The 19,968-nt window shown below is 39.7% G+C and overlaps 1 protein-coding gene across 2 annotated transcripts; it reads left to right on the top strand.

Annotated features, from left to right (window-relative positions):
* The first annotated feature begins 1,225 nt into the window (after positions 1 to 1,225).
* Positions 1,226 to 18,246, top strand: LOC126824086 (trans-1,2-dihydrobenzene-1,2-diol dehydrogenase). 2 transcript variants are annotated; one of them, XM_050553272.2, is made up of 8 exons: positions 1,226 to 1,286; positions 11,199 to 11,297; positions 13,080 to 13,191; positions 14,184 to 14,347; positions 15,195 to 15,447; positions 16,402 to 16,529; positions 16,764 to 16,914; positions 18,132 to 18,246. In XM_050553272.2, exons 2-8 carry the CDS (start codon positions 11,208 to 11,210, stop codon positions 18,224 to 18,226), a joined length of 993 nt encoding a protein of 330 aa, XP_050409229.1. In that variant the 5' UTR covers positions 1,226 to 1,286; positions 11,199 to 11,207; the 3' UTR covers positions 18,227 to 18,246. The 2 variants fall into 2 exon arrangements, with proteins under 2 accessions (XP_050409229.1, XP_050409228.1); XM_050553271.2 differs by lacking the exon at positions 1,226 to 1,286 and adding an exon at positions 6,782 to 7,173.
* The last annotated feature ends 1,722 nt before the right edge of the window (positions 18,247 to 19,968 follow it).

Here is a 19,968-nt window from a genome sequence, read left to right as displayed (position 1 = left end):
CGGACAAGGGGGAACCACGCCGGAAAATCTGGATGAACTTTCTCGGCCAATTCAGGGATCGAACACCCAACCTCTAGTCTAGCGAGCCCACGTCTTACCAACTTAGCCAGCGTGACCCCCAGCTGGTGGACCAGTACGTGTTGAATGATCCAGCATCTTACTCCTTAGCCACCGTGCTCCGTGATAAAACAAAATGAAATGAAATGAAATGGGGTTTAACGTCCTACTCTTCTGCACCTAACCTGGGCTAATTGAAGACGGGCATACGCATCACTGACAAGGGGAAACCACGCCGGAAAATCGTGATGAACTTTCTCGGCCAATGCAGGGATCGAACACCCGACCTCCAGGCTAGCGAGCCAGCGCCTTACCCACTTAGCCACGTGATCCCCCGTGATTAAACAAAACAAATAACTAATTAATGATTACTATTAATAAGCAAGATGTTCTTGATTCTGAAAACATTGATAATTTTTTATGAATATCATTCTGACTTTATTGTTATAAATTGTTTGAAGATTAAATTCTCAGTTGTTATAATTTGTATGAAGATTAAAGCTACAATTTCATATTTTTAAGTTATATTTTTAAAATGTATTAAAATAAAGCCTTAAAATAGATGGTATCTAAAAACAGTCCTACCTTGTTAAAAAAAATAGTCCTATTAATCCTAAAATTCACTATTGCCAGTTGAGAGATTGGCAAAAATATCATTTTCAACTTCAAATTCAAACGTTTGAAGATAGCTATTCCATGGTGGGGAATAGAAAAACAAGGGAGATTATGGGGGGTAATTGTGTCATTATTTCCGGTGTGAAGATTTTTAATCCTAAAATTCACTATTGCCAGTTGAGAGATTGGCAAAAATATCATTTTCAACTTCAAATTCAAACGTTTGAAGATAGTTATTCCATGGTGGGGAATAGAAAAACAAGGGAGATTATGGGGGGTAATTGTGTCATTATTTCCGGTGTGAAGATTTTTAAGTGTGAGAAAGATAACCTATGATCGTATAATTATAGCGAGTTGACAACCCATTGAGCAAAAGACAGAAATAATTATGTTTTGACTTTCTTAGAAAATATGAAATTGTAACTTTAAATTCTCAGTTGTCTTATATAAAGTTATGCGTTGAATTAATGAAAATATAGATAAGGTCACCTGACATCAGACCCTAGATATTATTATCATACAGTCGATACACAACAGAGAAGGTTAAAGAAAGATCGCTATCTTCACGTTACTGGATTGTTTTACAAAGTAGTATTGTTTCATCTGTAGTTTATGTAAGTTATTTATATCTCTATATAGTTTTGTTAATGTCTAGCTTGCAATCATAACTCCACTTACTCTTTGATCTTTTTTATATATTTAAACAAAATATTCATTCTTGTCTTTGTGGCTTCTTCTAAATTTTTATACTTAAATACTTACTCCCAGGTTTTTGTATCATATTATCGTTTTTACCCTGTCCTTGATAACGACAAGAGGACACTTGTTGAAACGTTGCACTATTAAAGTTACTAATGATTGTTATCCATAAAGTTGAGTTTGTGTTTTTTCAATGTTAATCCTTCACTAAATGCCTTATAAACAATATATATCTCTATAGTTTACACAATATTACATTTCAGATTCACCACTTTACGGTTCAATTGTGTCGTAAATACGGTATATACGAGTGTTAATGTTATCTTTAAAGGGCATATTAGTGAAAGCGATATATATATATATATATATATATATATATATATATATATATATATATATATATAATAACAGATAGCTTTATGGATAAAATTCACTAGGTTTATTAGTTTTAATGTCGTAATTACGGTATATACGACTTTAATGTCGTATATACGGTTTTCAGAAGGTTCCGGGATTCAAAAGTTTCCAGGTTGGTGCAAAAGTAGAACGTTATAACCCCATTATATTTTATTTACTTTCCGTTGATGTTTTCTTGTCGGGCTTAACAACTTGGAGGCAGACCACCATTAATTTCCCCATTGACTTCAGTGTTAATTCTGGCCTTTTTGCCCGCCTCCAACTTTTCCCCAAATTTTCGTTGGGCTGAATGATTTTCACTACAGACAGAGGAACAAATGGTCATGTCTTTGCACTAAAATCTGTATGAGGTTGACCACCAAACTTTTGAGATACACAAACTTGAAGAAGCATACTAAAAACATGTAACTAGTTGCCGTACATATCACCGTAGCTAACCTGATAACCCCGTTATCCTTCCGCCTCAATATCATGAATATTTACCAAAGCCTCGCAGAAAATGTTAATTCAAACCCTCCTCTTCATCCATTCTAGACCAAAACATCAACAAAAATGGGCATGCAAAAGGAGAGAAAAGAAAGAGAGATAGAATTGCGATAAATAGACGAACTACCGAGATGGTGAAATTTAATGGTGGTCTGCCTCCACTTGACTTGATGTCGGAAATGAAATCAAATGGGGTTTAACGTCATTTTGTTCTGCTCCAAATCGGACTTAAAGACTTGATTTGACTTGATGTGGGTTTAACGACACCCGCTTCCAGCTATAATATTCTACACATATAGGCAATTTCGAGACTAACACGTGTACGACAAAGCACGGAAAGTCAATACATTATTAAATATATGGACGGATTGAAAACCACGGCGTGTGGTGCAATTACAAGATATAGGAAGTTTATATGGATGTATTTTGTCTATTATTTCAAGTGTTAAACATTTATTTTATAGAATTTGTTGGCTCTTCCGAACTACAAGACATAAAACACGAATGTTTACCGGTCTTACACCAAAATCGAAACGTGACACTAGTGTGTTTTATGTGCAAGCCAACGTGTTCGCGAAACCTTGGTTTTGCGTCTCATCGAAACGACTAGACATTCGTCTTTGTTAGACCCCCAGTTCTACACCATATTCCCATACTCCCCAGTAACTATCCCGTTACTCTTAATTTTACATGTCCAACCACTTGACATCGACATCAATAGATATACAAATATTGAATCATATGGTAGGGTACCCCGAGCTGATAAAAATCTCGAAAACTATTTACACCCTTCAATATGTTATATCACGTGATTGTAACCTTTGGTTCTTTGTGTTAATAAAGAATAACGTCATCGGAATGTTCCCAAAATGGTATAGGCCATTAAATAAATGCCCCCACCATCGGTACCGACGAATGCCGAATGCAGTTACTTTCAACACACTCACTCTCTCTCTGTCCAACCTCGAGTTTTTTCTCTGGGTGCTCCTTTTTCCTCCCACTGCTAAAGACCCCTACGCGTAAGCGAATTATTGAAATAAAATTTAACTATACGTTAGTCCCGAAATAAATTTAGTTGGTGTCGAGTGGACGTCTCTCTCTCTCTCTCTCTCTCTCTCTCTCTGTGGTTCCCCCTTGTCAGTGATGCAGGACGGAGGACCTGACAAGGACAGCTGTCTAGTCCTTCGGATGAGACGCAAAGCCGAGGTCCCGTGTATACATTGGAATGCACGTAAAAGATCCCTTGGCAGTTGGAATTCGATATAAGAGTAGGCGATAGTGCCGCTACCCGGGCAAAATTGTCCTTATAGAATGCTGTGTGGTGTATGCCCGTCTTCATTAGCCCAGTATAGGAGTAGAACAGTAGGACGTTAAACCCCATTTCATTTCATTTTCATTTCTCTGTGTTAGTCCCGAAATGACCAAGTTCATGTTTTGTGGATATTAAAGAGATAAAACTATGATGTCGTTCATAAGAGTACATGTAGATTGTTGAGTACATACCTACACGAGGCGTTAACAATTGCGTCGTTAAGAAGCCTAGTATTTTTATCTTTAAGTATTCACGTCTTGTTATCTAGATAATAATTTAACTTAAAAGATTAAAGTCGGATAATATCATTGTATACTTAAACTGGGTCATTCTATATGAAAAATATTTAACAGCTGTTTCTCTGGCCGAATGCAAATTTATGAATCCCTGCTACAATTCATCGAAGGCAACTAAAAACGTATGTTTGTCACACATGGTTGGCAATCCGTTTCCACACCGAGGACTATTTATGTCTGGATAAAAACGTCTATATTTTTGTCTGGATAAACAAGTAAATGATTACATCTGGATAAATATGTCTATAAGTTTACCGAAGTTAAAAAAGATAATTGTTACTTAAATTGACACAATGGAAGCATATATCCTTTTTGTAATATGGGGGCTTGGATGGCCGATTGGTGAGCTCGTACGCGCTGTATCATAAGGTCGGTCATTGGGTGGTTGCGATTCCCCAGTTGTACGTGACAGGGAGTAGGGTCGCATGTCCAACCTCGTGGATTCACACCGGGTCCTCCGGTTTCCTCCCATTAGTAAAGACCCCTACGCGCTAGCGAATTATTGAAATAAAATTGAACCATATGTTAGTCCCGAAACGCCATAGTTTGTGTCGAGTGGGCATTATAACCAAATTCTGTCGCTCTCATTCTATTTTTATGTTCAGTTAAGATAATATCAAAGTAGGCCTACACGTTGTGTAATCTACGACCTAGGATATCTGCATTAAAACCAGTACAGGAGATACATTCTGTATATATGCAGGCGATAATTTGAGGTTCCATCGTGTACGTAAAATATCGCTGGAAAATTGAAATTCCTAGATGCGCGACAACTGCCATTCCCTCATCGCAATGGATTTGTAAACAAAATGTTAAAAATTAAACATGTCGGGCTCATGCCAGGTTGCCACTATCACGATTCGTGCTACGATTGAAATCGTGGTTTTAATCGTGGAGTAATCGTGGTGATTCTATCAGGTATTATCATATATTGTAGCAGGCCCGTAACTAGGGGGGGGGGGGCTGGCCCTGGCCTGCAAAAAGTTTGCCCCCCCCCCCGTTGCTCTGAGCTAGTTACGGCCCTGGGTCCTGTTTCACGAAATCTTTACTAAAGATAAAATCCAAATTTTAGTGGATACTTCAATATTGATTGGCTGAGCACTAAAATCAAATTAATAAAATCCAATCAAATTACTAAAATTTGAATTTTATCTTAGTTAAAATTTCGTGAAACAGGCCCCTGTATTGTAGTCAGCCGTAGCAATCTTGTTGATCAAACTGAAACGTATCCGAAAGCATTTGCACATAGCAGATGGTGGACTCAATAGGGACAGCCCTATCGTAACGCATCACACGACAGTGTGAACCTAGCATAAGAGACAAATATAGACTTTCACTCTTAAAATGCAATCTTATTCAAAGCACGCTAGGTCAAATTTATTGAAATGGACCAATGTATGTCCCATGCATGCTCACGTTGGCGCACACCTGTTGAAATTCGAAATAAGAGATGGCCGTAGCGCCATTGTTGGCGAAATTTCCCTCGTACCACACTGCACGATACCCGTCTTTATTAGCACGAATGGAGCACCATAGTAAGACATTAAACCCCATGGTATTTCTCATCTGTGGTAATTTGTATTTTTGTGGTTACATGTGTTGTGTGAGGTGTGAGAAGTTTCACATCAACGGTTCTTTAATTTGCACGACAGTGTTTACATGGATGGTTTTTGTGTCCCATCCGAAAGACATTGCACATTTGCCTTGTACATAATCTAATAGCCCGTTCAGATGTCCAAATTAAACTTGTTTTAAAAATCACGCACATTCCCCGTGTACATAATCCAATAGCCCATTCAGACGCACAAGTTAAACTTATTTGAAAAAAAAACAGGCACATTTGCTGTGTACATAATTCAATAGCCCATTCAGTTGTTTTAAAAACTAGGCGGTCGATAAACTACTTTAATGCAAAGATGGCTTATCTTGGCCACCAGTACGTGTGAACGTAAAACTGCCCTGCCTTAAAAACATTGGCTTTTTAAAGGACAATATTGGTGTCAGTCATTATCACATATGTGATAGAAGTAATTAAACACGTTCCAAATATAATTTTAACACAGAAATCATTGCTACCATAGCTGAGTAATACAGGTTTCCTGAATCGGAAGTGACGAACGCCAAAGGAAAACACGAGTCATACCTCTATATAACTGACTGATGTGACGAGTGATAACAGATACACGGCCGAATTTCTGCTCACTAATAACCAAAAGTTGTTGTGTGAGACTGTGAGAGGATATCTGACAATTCATAAAAAGAATTGATTGCCACTAGATAAGAGAACACGAAAAAAAAAACCCAGAAAAAGTCCGTGCATTACCATGTTTTTATAAGGTATAGAATGAATATAAAGAAGGGAATGTACGGACTATTTCTATTTTTCTCGTGTTCTCTTATCTAATGACATTCAATTACTTTATTATTATTATTGTTCGATTTATATTATTGTTCCCATATAACAACTTTTGATCTTGGAAGGAATTATAAGGCTGTCTGTCTCTACAGTTAGCTCCGCCTAGGTATTCTCAAGATATGAAATGAAATGGGGTTTAACGTCCTACTGTTCTGCTCCTAAACTGGGCTAATGAAGACGGGCATACGCCATACAGTGTGCTATGAGGGAAATTTTGCCCGGGCAGCGGCACTATCGCCTACTCTTATATCGAATTCCAAGTGCCAAGGGATCTTTTACGTGCTTTCCAATGTATACACGGGAACTCGGTTTTTCGTCTCATCCGAAGGACTAGACAGCTGTCCTTGTCAGCCCCTTCGTCCTGCATCACTGACAATCTGGATGAACTTTCTCGGCCAATGCAGGGACCAAACACCCGACTTCCAGGCTAGCGAGCCAGCGTCTTACCCACTTAGCCACGTGATCCTCCCTCGAGGTATGAAGTAGATGCATCGCTGTGTGCAGTATGATGAATGGCCTATAACGTAATCCTCTTTATCTCTGTAGTGTTACCGGTGAATTCGTCACTAGTTTGATTAACAGTTTACAGCAAATATTACCCACTCGGCTGACACAGTTACCATTGGTTTTCATACCGGAATATGCATGTTTTAGCTTCGCGTAGTATTATGTTGTAGCTATCTCAGCCGATAACGTGGGAAAAATACTACGTTGTAGTGTCAAGGTAGACTAGAGGTTAAAGTTGAAATGGGGTCACGCTGTTTGACCGTGTGATATAATAACATTGATAGTAGAAGTTTCCACGTTATAGCGTGCGTGTATCATCAGCTAGTATTAGTTATAGATAGTTCGTCGATAGACCAGGATACCAGACGGTAAATATGTTAACATTTAATTTAGTAACCGTTGCGATCGATAAATGATGCGTGAATGTCGGTTAGTGAGACGACGTGAATGCCGACTGACTGCATTGTTAGGTCTAATCAAACGATCAACACTGCGAGGAGTATGGTCATTGTAAGTCTGTCAGTACTAATCGTATGGAGCGAGAGTCGTGACATAATTCTAACTCTGAAAGGGATAATTTACTGAATATTCTGGAATTCATTCCCTCGAGTTGTGGCAATAGAGTTAAAACTGAATTCGGACTACATACAACGTCAAGGGATGCGCGGTCTCACTTTCAATTCCCTGTGTCTCATTACGTCACAACTCTTTTGACGCTAGCCCATTTATTCCATCAGCTAACAGTAACAGCAGGGCTCCTGAGAGGAAAAAACATGTGCTGGGGCGATTCCTCCTTGCCCCCCCCCTCCCCACATTAGTCATATCTAGATGATTCACTAGCAGATCGCGATGAAAGAGAGAGAGAGAAATGGGGTTTAACGTCCACTCGACACAAACTAGGTCATTTCGGGACTAACACATGGTTTAATTTTATTTTAATAATTCGCTTGCGCGTAGGGGTCTTTAGCAGTGGGAGGAAACCGGAGAACCCGGAGAAAACCCACGAGGTTGGACAGGCGACCCTACTCCTTGCCACGTACAACCGGGGATTCGAAACCACGCCAGTTGACTCAATGGCAGACTTTATGGTACAGCGCGCACGTGCTAACCATTCAGCCACCCCCCCCCCCCCCCGCCCCAGATCGCGATGAAACTGTTGTACATACTTATATAAGCTTCAAAGGAACAATAAAAAATTGCCCATTTCAATTTTGAACTTTTGGGCCCCATAGACTCTTATGGGCCCTGGGGCGGCGCACTAGTTGCACCCCCCTCTCTAGAGGTCTGGCTAACAATCGTATGGAGCAAGAAAATTATAAACCTGAACACCTTGTATAAGATTAATGTTATTATAATGTGCAAACTTCAATGGTTATACATTATACTCTATGCTCTATTTAGTATGTAGTTACATATAGTTATAGTACATAATTCATATCTTGTCTCCCCTTGTCAGTGGTGCAGAACGGAAGGCCTGACAAGGACAGCTGTCTAGTCGTTCGGATGGTATGGAAGGAAAACCCGTGTATACATTGACGTGCACGTAAAAGATCTCTTGGCAGTTGGAATTCGATATAAGAGTAGGCTATACTGCCGCTGCCCGGACAAAATGTCCCTCATAGTGCACTGTATGGCGTATGCCTGTCTTCATTAGCCCAATATGAGCAGTAGTAAGACTTTGAACCCCATTTCCTTTCATTTTCATATCTTGACTTTAGCGGTTTGAATTATGATTGGGGTGTTGGATGGCCGATTAGTTAGCACGTGCTCGCTTTATCATAAAGCCTGTCATTGAGTCAACTGACGTGGTTTCGAATCCCCGGTTGTACGTGACAACGAGTAGGGTCGCCTGTCCAACCTCGTGGGTTTTCTCCGGGTCCTCCGCCCCCCCCCCCACTACTAAAGACCCCTACGCGCAAGCGAATTATTGAAACAAAATTAAACCATATGTTAGTCCCGAAGTGACCTAGTTTGTGTCGAGTGGACTTTAAACCCCATTTCTCTCTATCTCTCTTGAATTATGATTCATCTGGTGTCGTATTTTTTATATTAAAGCAGATCGGGGTGTGTTTAGTTTCGTAACGAGTTTGGGGGGTTGGATGGCTGAATGGTTAGCGTGCGCGCCTTGTATCATAAAGTCTGTCATTGAGTCGACTGGCGTGGTTTCGAATCCCCGGTTGTACGTGGCAAGGAGTAGGGTCGCCTGTCCAACCTCGTGGGTTTTCTCCGGGTCCTCCGGTTTCCTCCCACTGCTAAAGACCCCTACGCGCAAGCGAATTATGTAAATAAAATTAAACCATATGTTAGTCCCGAAATGACCTAGTTTGTGTCGAGTGGACGTTAAACCCCATTTCTCTCTCTCTCTCTCTCGTAACGAGTTTACACATGTCACAGATAACACTGTAAAGCTATAAACAATTGTGATAGATAAAATTTTATTGTATCTCAATGCACATTTCCGGTCGAATACAATTTATATTCATGACATATTTATACATATAAAATAAATAGTTTATTCACAACTACATGTACAAGCATGAGTGTGGAAGTTACAACAAACATTTCACATTGTCATACATTACAAAATCTGAGGTTCGATATAATAATAAAAGTTTATTCACAACTACATGTACAAACATGAGTATGGAAGTTACAACAAACATTTCATATTGTGATACATTACAATATCTGATTAAATATCTTATACAATAAGATTAATTTTTAAGACACGTGTGGTACATGTTAACGTTGATGTAATCGTCAATATTTAATAGTACATATCAGGGTCGGGTGTTCGATCCCTGCATTGGCCGAGAAAGTTCATCTGGATTTTCCGACGTGGTTTCCCCTTGTCAGTGGTGCAGAACGGAGGGCCTGACAAGGACAGCTGTTTAGTCCTTCGGATGAGACGAAAAACCGAGGTCCCGTGTATACATTAGAATGCACGTAAAAGATCCCTTGGCAGTTGGAATTCGATATAAGAGTAGGCGATAGTGCCGCTGCCCGGGCAAAATTTCCCTCATAGCACACTGTATGGCGTACGCCCGTCTTCATTAGCCCAGTATAGGAGCAGAACAGTAGGACGTTAAACCCCATTTCATTTCATTTCATTTTTATTACATATCAGAGAGAGAAATGGGGTTTAACGTCCACTCGACACAAACTAGGTCATTTTGGAACTAACATATGGTTCAATTTTATTTCAATAATTCGCTTGCGCGTAGGGGTCTTAAGCAGTGGGAGGAAACCGGAGGACCCGGAGAAAACCCACGAGGTTGGACAGGCGACCCTACTCCTTGTCACGTACAACCGGGGATTTGAAACCACGCCAGTCGACTCAATGACAGACTTTATGATACAGCGCGCGCACGCTAACCATTCAGCCATCCGACCCCCCCTGTTACATATCACAAAGAAAAACGGTCGTTCGTAGATGATATTGCTCTTTATCACTCCTTAGGAGATATCGCTTTCCATGAATTTGATTGGTCAGTTGAAAAAGAACTACTTTTTTTCAAAGAACTGTTCATTTTTTTTTATTAAAAGTAACCTTTTTTTTGTATTAAAAATGAACTATCTTTATTTAATTGACCTTGATGGAAACACTGGTTGAATGGTTGAATTACTGTCAAAAATATTATGTATAACTACGCCGTAATGTAATCAGATTCAGTAAAAGTGAAATCTATAGCAAAGAATTATATTTATTTATTTGTGTATATAAGAAAGGATTGAGTGATAAATAAGATTTCCTACTCGTCTTTTTTGATATCCAAAAAAATAAAAGACTCGTAGGAGATTCTCTCTATATATAATAAGGGTTTAGTCGATAAAAGCCGACAAGACACGCTGAAATTGTCCAGGGTACTGTTTCTCGAAATCTTAACTAAAGATAAAATCCAAATTTTAGTAGATACCTCAATTTTGATTGGCTAAGCACTAAAATCAATCTAATATTATCCAATCAAATTACTAAAATTTGGATTTTATCTTAGTTAAAATTTCGTAAAATAGGCCCCTAATTTCTAACTCCCACCAACCTGAGTGGTAGAGGTGCCTTACATAGAAATGAAATGAAATGGGATTTAACGTCCTACTATTATGCTCCAACTGGGCTAATGAGACCATAGGGTCTGGCGTGATGTCGAGTGGTGTGGTTGCGGTCCTACACTTTAGATCACAAGGAGTATGGTCTCCTCGTGGGTTTTGTCCGGGTCCTCCGGTTTTCTTTTAAGATCCCTACGGGCAAGCGAATTATTGGAACAAAAATTGAACCATATGTTATTCCCGAAATGACCCAGTTTATTTCATATATATATAGGTCTAAAATGAAACGGATGGTCGTGTTCTTGCACCTTTATAAATTGATTGATATGATTTAATTGTTTTCCAGTTGGTCACCATGGCAACAAGATGGGGTATTTGTTCTGCTGGTAAAATATCCAATGATTTTGCGGCATGTTTAGTGTCTGCTCCAGATACAGAACATAAGGTATGGTGTTATATATTATACTGTCTTAGATTTGGGGGATTTGACCGAGTGGTTAGCGCGTACGCGTTGTATCATAAGGTCTGTCATTGAGTCAACTGACGTGGTTTCGATTCTCTGGTTGTACGTGACAAGGAGTAGGGTCGCCTGTTCAACCTCGTGGTTTTTCTCCGGGTTTTCAGTTTCGCTCCACTGTTAAAAATCCCTACGCGCAAGCGACTTATTGAAATAAAATCGAACCATATGTTAGTCTCGAAAAGACAGTTTTGATGTATTTTATGTGCATGGATCCTATTTATATTTCCATTCGCCTAACTAGATATATTGACATTTCTAAAGCTGCTGACTGAACCAAGAGATTAGAACTCTGGAAACGTGTTCTTATTACTCCAGTGGTGTGATGATCACGAACAGGAAGGAACAATAAGAATTACAGATACAATAGAATCTGTATTAAGCAGCCACCCAAGATGTAAGATTTAGATAAAGAACTGGCCGTTCTTGCTATAATAGTTCAAAAATAGATCATTCAAAATTAATATATTGAATATTTCATTCAAATTACTCTATTCTGAGCAAAGTTATCACTGTTTGAAATTTTGACAAGATTTGGCAAATATTGTTTATTACCGTAGAAACGTTAATTGTTAATCAAGACTCGACATCTCTTCTCCATTTTTGAATTAAATCATTAAATGGCGATCGCATTTCGGTTTAAATGTCTGCCATCCGACGATCTAGAGAGTTGATTATAGGCTTGTCATGTGAATAAATGTCTAAATAATAATTTGAAGCCAAAATAAAAATCTGCAATATGCAGATTTAGCTATTGAATAATACATCTTTAATGACTTTGAGATACTTGATTGAACGTTCTCGAATTCAATACCATCGATACTATCGATACCATCAGTTATCGATTCCATCGATACCATCATCAATACCATCAATAGCATCAATGCCATCAATAGCATCGATACCATGAATACCATCAATACCACGGTACCATTGATACCATCGATACCGTCAATACCATCGATACCATGAATATCATCAATACCATCGATAACATCAATACCATCGATACCGTTAATACTATCAATACCATAGACAGTAGTAAACGCAGCAATATCGGACGACAAAGCACGTGTCAACCAAATAAAAGACATATTGGATAGCTGAACATGTTTTGGTCGTTTTCTATTCACGTCACAATGCTACTGGCAATTATGACAAACATGTAGTTATTCGGATGGAACGAAAGAACCCCTGTCAGTCGGAATTCGATCTGCGCGTTGGCTGAAGCGCAGCTGTCTGAGCAATATTTCCTTCATATCACACTTTATGGCATGTGTCCGCCCGCCTTCATCATCCCGGGGGGTGGGTGGGGGGAGGGGTGGATGGCCGAATGGTTAGCACGTGCTACCGGAACTGTGACAGGGCCTGATTCGTACCCCCTCCCCCCACCCCGACTCTACCCCAACCCCCTCCATTTGTAACGATTTAAATAATTTGTAAAACCCCATTTCTCTCTTTCTCTCTTTCATCATCCCGATCGGTGCAGAAAGGTAAGACGTTAAACTCCATTTCATTTCAATATTTTTGTGACTACCGGAACTGTGATAGGGCCTGATTCGTACCCCCTCCCCCCACCCCGACTCTACCCCAACCCCCTCCATTTGTAACGATTTAAATAATTTATTATAATGAACGACAGGGATGATCATTGATAATGACGTATGTTTTATTCCACGGTGACGTCACTGTGACATTTCTTCTTGACAGGTTGTTGCTGTAGCAGCCAGAAATGTGGATAAAGCTAAGGAATTCGCCGACCATTTTGGAATTCCAACAGCTTATGGTTCCTATGAAGAACTGGCGAAAAATTCTGATATAGGTATTTAATTCTATATTACTTTTTAAAATTATGTTTCAACAGTTTTGCAATCTAATTAAAACACAGATCCTAATTTGTTTCGTTTTTATAGTTCAAAATTTCGTCTTTACTACACTAGGAAAAGTTGTTATATAACCTGCGTTCTGTTTGATGTGAGGGATTAGCCAATGAAACGGTCTGTTGCAGCGAGTTCTTGGCGTGGGTGTCCCACTAGAAACATCAACACTGATTGGTTAATCAAATGCTTGACATCATAGGTCAAAAGTCGCTCTTATGACCTTTGACACGACATCCCCGCCACAACTGGTCAGATCTTCATGTTGTTGAGGCCATAGAAAGTATAAAAAACGAAACGAAATATAGATCTGGGTTTTAATCAGATTGCTAGTTTTGCTGTTTAAAATGTTGATAAATCGCCCAATTGAGTTATCAAACTGTCATATATTTTATTATTAAAATTACAGATAAAATGCCAATTTTTTTTCCCAGAATGATGGAAATTTCGCAAATTAAATATTTAGTGAAAATATTGTCATTCACACTTACACAAATGTTTTTTGTATGTCAATATATTAGATAGAATTATTTATTTGGTACAAACACATTATACAACATAATAAATGACTTATTTATTTATGGTACTATATGTTTTAAATAATTATTTGTGTACCTCTGGGTGCAGCCCAGCCAGCCCCTTTATAAATAGACAAATAAAACCCCTATATCTACGGAATGACGCGTCTCTCAGACAGTCGCGTTCAAGTATTCCAAAGACACATTGGTGAACCTACATGGTATGTTTTATTTTTATAAGAAATGATATATTTTGTATATTTATGATTGTTTTTAGCAATGGTATATGTATATTTATGGTTGTTTATTGTTGTTTTAGAGGTGGTATATATTGGAGCTGCCCTACCTTTCCATACGGAATTATGATTGTTTTTTAGCTATGGTATATGTATATTCATGGTTGTTTATTGTTGTTTTAGAGGTGGTATATATTGGAGCTATTCATCCTAGTCATAAAGAATTATGTATCCTATTTTTAAACCATGGTAAACACATAGTCTGTGAAAAACCTCTCACTACTACCTTGAAGGACACGGAAGAAGTCCTTAGACTTGCCGAAGAAAAAAATCTGTTCCTTGCAGAGGTAGGAAAATATTCCGTTTAGCTGTTTTACATGCCATTGAACAAAACAACAGTTCCGCATTTACCTACGTGTGGGATCTAGGCCAGACTCATCAGTGGGCACCCAAATTTATGGAAATGTTCGCATGTTCCAGCAGGCTATACTTATAGTACAGGGGTCTCATACAACGGGCACTATACGTATTGTACAGGGGTTTTAAACATATAAATACCCGGGCCCTGTTTCCGTGGACACAAGTATACCCGTGGGCCTGGGCTATTTTGCATGGAACTCCAGTGAAAGACACCAATTACGTATTTGACAAAGTATATTCCCCTTTCAGACACAGTCAATACCCCCAATCACGTCTAGACAAACAATAGACCGCCAGCTAATAACAGTGGATGTATCCGTAAAAAGTGTCCATTGGATGAGATGCCAAATATTTAGTTATTAGATAAACGGGGGTTGGATGGCCGAATGGTAAGGTCGTGCGCGCTGTATCATAAGGTCAACTGGCGTAGTTTCGAATCCCCAGTTGTACGTGACAAGGAGTAGTGTCGCCTCTCCAACCTCGTGGGTTTTCTCCGGGTCATCCGGTTTCCTCCCACTGCTAAAGACCCCTACGCGCAAGGGAACTATTGAAATATAATTGAACCATGTGTTAGTCCCGAAATGACCTAGTTTGTGTCGAGTGGACGTTAAACCCCATCTCTCTCTCTCTCTCTCTCTCTCTCTCTTAAATTTCCGTCTTCATTAGCCCAGTATAGGAGCAGAACAGTAGGACGTTAAACCCCATTTCATTTCATTTCATTTCTCTCTCTCAAATAAACAAAATGAAGCTGATAATTTATGTAATTTGTTACAGGGATTTTGGACGCGATATTTTCCTGTTTATGAGGAAGTTAGATCGCAAGTGGCCGCCGGGGCTATAGGTGAACTGAAAGCTGTCCATGCTAGAATGAACCATAATAATGCCCATGTACTGCGGATGAATAAGGGGGAGCTAGGTGGCGGAGGAATGTTAGATTTAGGTTGCTATTCGGTGCAAACAGCTAATCTGTTCTTCAAAGGAAGACCGGATGTGATCAAAGCTACCGGAACTCTTATGCCGGGAAGTGGTATGTATGTTATAACTTATTTAGACAGACACTGAAAGAAAAAGAGGGGGGGGGGGGTGGACGCAAACTAGGGACTAAGATACGATACAATATTATTTGAATAATTCGGATGCGCGTACAGGTCTTTAACAGTGAGCGGATACCAGAAGACCCGGAGGAAACACACGGGGTTAGGCACGCGACCTTACTCCTTGTCAATTTCAGTATATTAAACTTAACAATAATTTGATATGACCACTATACTATCCATTGTAATGTAGGGTTTATTTTATGCCAATGACATCATTCGGTTACCGATTAACCCTAACAAAGGGAATAAGGCTAGTAGAATGGTTCATTTGTCGATCGCCATGGAAGTTATTATGATGCTCAACACTGATTTTGTGTTGATGTCTAGTATTCTTTCTTGCTTAGACTAAGGGGGCGTGGTAGCCATGCGACAGGGGCGTGGTAGTCGGATGAGAGAAATGTGTCCAGTCGCTTGGGTGGGAAGAAAAACTGGTGTCCACTCCGCGTATACATCGGCGTGCAAGTACAAAAAGTTGCCAGTTGAGAATCGACAGGGAAAGTGTACCTTGTCTTTCGGATAGGACGACAAACCGAGGTTTGAAACGAACGTAAAAGACCCGTTGATAGTAGCTACTCGACGGACACAGCACTATAAGGTTTAAATTTCCTTTCCTTGCATAGAACACCTACCAATAGAAATACAAAACACCACACATGGTGTATATGGATATAACTACTTCTCAGTTATTGATCAGTAACATATACAGGACTGGTTTTCAAGTTAATGATGAAGTGTCGCTATTTATATTATATTATATTATATTATATTATATTATATTATATTGTATTGTATTGTATTGTATTGTATTGTATTGTAATATGTATATTATATTATATTGTAATGTGTTTAAATTATATTGTAATATGATTTTATTGTATATTTAGATGTGGATGGTAGTGGAACTATTGTATTGAAATATCCCCAGAATAAAACGGCAACATTAGAATATCATACACAGATAGCAGGCGCCAATAATTCCTGTACCTTCATGGGTACTAAAGGTACCATAGAGGTAAATATACAATATATTACTTAATATACAATATACAATACGATATATCGCTTTGTATCATTTCAATACAATATGATATATCACTTGTATAGTTTGAATACAATACGATATATCCCTTATATCATTTCAATAAAATACGATATATCCCATGTATCATTTGAATAGAATACGATATATCCCTGAGGGATATTTGGGCTGTATAATATCTTTAAATTAATCTGTGTTTAATTTCAGGTCCAGTCCCCGTTCTGGTGTCCAACAACTGTTAAAATAAATGGCGAAGAAAAATCATTTCCTCTAATTCCCGTTAATTATAAACTTAATTATGATAATAGTAACGGCTTCCATTACGAGGCAAATACCGTTCGTCAATGTTTACAAAAGGGTAAGTAAACGGGAGTGAGTGGTTTGTAGAGAGGAGGTGGGTGAGGGCGGGGGTGGTCATAAAACTAACAGGCTAAGGGAGAGGTGGCGGGGGTTTATGCAAATAATAGTAATGGTGACTGCGAGAGCGGGAACAGACACTAACTGAACGAACAGTCAAAGCCACTTTCATACAGCGGGATTTCCACATTAAATGATATGTTTTTACGTATGTAGATCTGCTTATGCGAGTAAATTGACCGTATGAATGCATTTACTTATGTGCAAATTTTACTCCTGCACGCACATGTTCAGCAGTTTGCACCCGATCTGAGCTACGTGCAAATTTACTACAACATATGAGTACAAGCATTCCTTCTGGCTATCTGTGCAAATCTGGCCGTATGAACGCACATGAAATTTACACACGGTAATCACGTACACACTGTTGTCTTTTCAAGGCTAAAGAGATTACCGACTGTTCTGTACTCAACCGATGATCAAGCTAGTAGATTGCTATCGCCACCCTCTTTTGCACTATTTGAAATCGCAAAGGGATCCACGGTGGCTAAGTGGGTAGGACACTGGCTCGATAGTCTGGAGGTGCGTGTTCTATCCCTGCATTGGCCGAGAAACTTCATCGGGATTTTCCGAGGTGGTTTCTCCCTTGTCAGTGGTGCAGGTATTTAACGTTCACTCAACACAAACATATGGTTCAGTTTTATTTCAATAAATCGCTTCTGCGTAGGGGTCTTTAGCAGTGGGAGGAAACCGGAGGACTCGGAGAAAACTCGCGACCTTACTCCTTGTCACGTACAATCGGAGAACATAAACCGCGCCACTTGACTCAATGAAAGACTGTTGATCCAACGCACACGCGTTAATCCCCAATTGTAGGTCTGAAATGAAATGAAATGGGGTTTAACGTCCTACTGTTCTGCTCTTATACTGGGCTAATGAAGACGGACATACGCCATACAGTGTGCTATGAGGGAAATTTTGCCCGGGCAGCGGCGCTACGGCCTACTCTTATATCGAATTCCAACTGCCAAGGGATCTTTTACGTGTACGCTAATATGTACACGGGACCTCGGTTTTCCATCCCATCCGAACGACTAGACAGCTGTCCTTGTTAGGCCCTTCGTCCTGCATCACTGGCAAGGGGAAACCAAATTTTAGGTCTATTGCGGTTGAAGTAAATTAATGTGGTTGAAATGTTTTTGCTTGTTTTTATTACAGGTTTAAAGGAAAGTCCAGTTATAACTCATCAAGATTCACGTGATATCATGTATATAATGGAGGAGGCCTTGAAACAAATTGTTGCCACAGATTAAAAATATTTATAATCATCAAACATGACTGTCTTTATCTCTATAGAACACCCGACTTCATATCTCAAACACGCAACACGCGACATCATCTCTATAACATCCAATGCGCGACTTCATCTTTAAAACACCGAACACGTGACTTCATCTCTGTAACATCCAACACGCGACCTAATCTCTTGAACACGCAACTTCATATCGATACATCCAACACGCGACTTCATCTCTATACAACACGCGACTTCATCTCTATACAACACGCGACTTCATCTCATCTCTATACAACACGCGACTTCATCTCTATACAACACGCGACTTCATCTCTATAGAACACGCGACTTCATCTCTATAGAACACGCGACTTCATCTCTATAGAACACGCGACTTCATCCCCATAGAACACGCGACTTCATCTCCATAGAACGCGCGACGTCACCTCTATAACACCCAACGCGTGACTTCATCTCTATAACATCCAGTACGAGGGTATTGCTGCAGTTATCGCCTCTTTAACGACGAAGACACGGTGGCTCAGTGAGTAAGTGGCTGGCTCTCTAACCCAGAGATCACGTGTTCGATCCCTGCGTTGGTTGAGAAAGTTTATCGGGATTTTCCGGCGTGGTTCTCCCTTGTCAGTGATGCAGGACCGAGGCCCTGGCAAGGCACAACGTATAGTCGTTCGGATGGCACGAAAACCGAGGTCCCGTGTACACATTGGCGTGCACGTAAAAGATCCCCTCACAGTTGGAATTCGATATAAGAGCAGGCCATGGCGCCGCTGCCCTGGCAAAATTTTCCTCATAGCACACTGTATGGCGTATGCTCGTCTTCATTAGCCCACTCCGAGTAGGACATTAAACCCATTTCATTTCATTTTAGGAGTAGTGTTGAATTAGTGGACAAATTATCTAATATACAGCAGGGAATATCTTGGTATATTAAAGGACAATATCGGTGCCAGTCATTATCACATATGTGATAGAACTGGTTAAACACGTTCCAAATATGATTTTAACACAGAGATCGTTGCTACGATAGATGCGTAATCAATGCTTCAACAATCGGAAGTGACGAACTCAAAAGGAAAACACGAGTTATCCCTCTATATAACTGACTGAGGTGACGAGTGATAACAGATACATGGGCGAATTTCTGCTCACAAATAAACGTGTTTAACCGGTTCTATCACATATGATAATGACTGCAGGCACCAATATTGTCCTTTAACTAGGAGGCCAAAAACCACAGCGGGCAATATCTCAGTAGGAGAGCAAATGCCTCACTGCTGACAAAAAATGGCTTACACGTTTGTAAAACAAAGAAGCAGTGGGGGAATACCCATCACTTAATGTTTTTCTCTACCTCTGGTGACGGCCTGCTCAACCTCGTGAGTTTTCTCCGTGTCCTTTGGATTTCTCCCACTGCCGAAGACCCCTATGCGCAAGCGAATAATTGAAATAAATTGAACCATGTGTTAGTCCCGAAATGACCTAGTTTGTGTCGAGTGGATGTTAAACTCCATTTCAATCCACCTTTCTCTCACCTCTGGTGTGTGTTACGTTCATATTGTTATGGATAAGACTGCGGTCATTCCTTGTAAACTTCTTGGTTGAGACAAAGGTAAAACAAATCACACTGTTAAATAAAGTTACCTCCCTTCCACCGCTTAAAGCCCAGAGCTTTCATGAATCTGTGTATTAATTTCGTCAGCTTGCGGAGGGGGGGGGGGAGGCGAATGGTTAGCCCGT

The sequence above is a fragment of the Patella vulgata genome, chromosome 6 (assembly GCF_932274485.2).
Source record: "Patella vulgata chromosome 6, xgPatVulg1.2, whole genome shotgun sequence".
NCBI lineage: Eukaryota > Metazoa > Mollusca > Gastropoda > Patellidae > Patella > Patella vulgata.
The sequence above is the reverse complement of the archived record's forward strand: the minus strand, read 5'-3'. Positions and strand labels throughout refer to the sequence as shown.

Bases quoted from the DNA above. Each gene is read 5' to 3' on its own strand.
- LOC126824086 (XM_050553272.2), top strand. From the start codon at position 11,208: ATGGCAACAAGATGGGGTATTTGTTCTGCTGGTAAAATATCCAATGAT. The intron at 11,298-13,079 runs GTATGGTGTTAT...TCTTCTTGACAG, and splicing joins CTCCAGATACAGAACATAAG to GTTGTTGCTGTAGCAGCCAG. The intron at 15,448-16,401 runs GTATGTATGTTA...TTGTATATTTAG, and splicing joins AACTCTTATGCCGGGAAGTG to ATGTGGATGGTAGTGGAACT.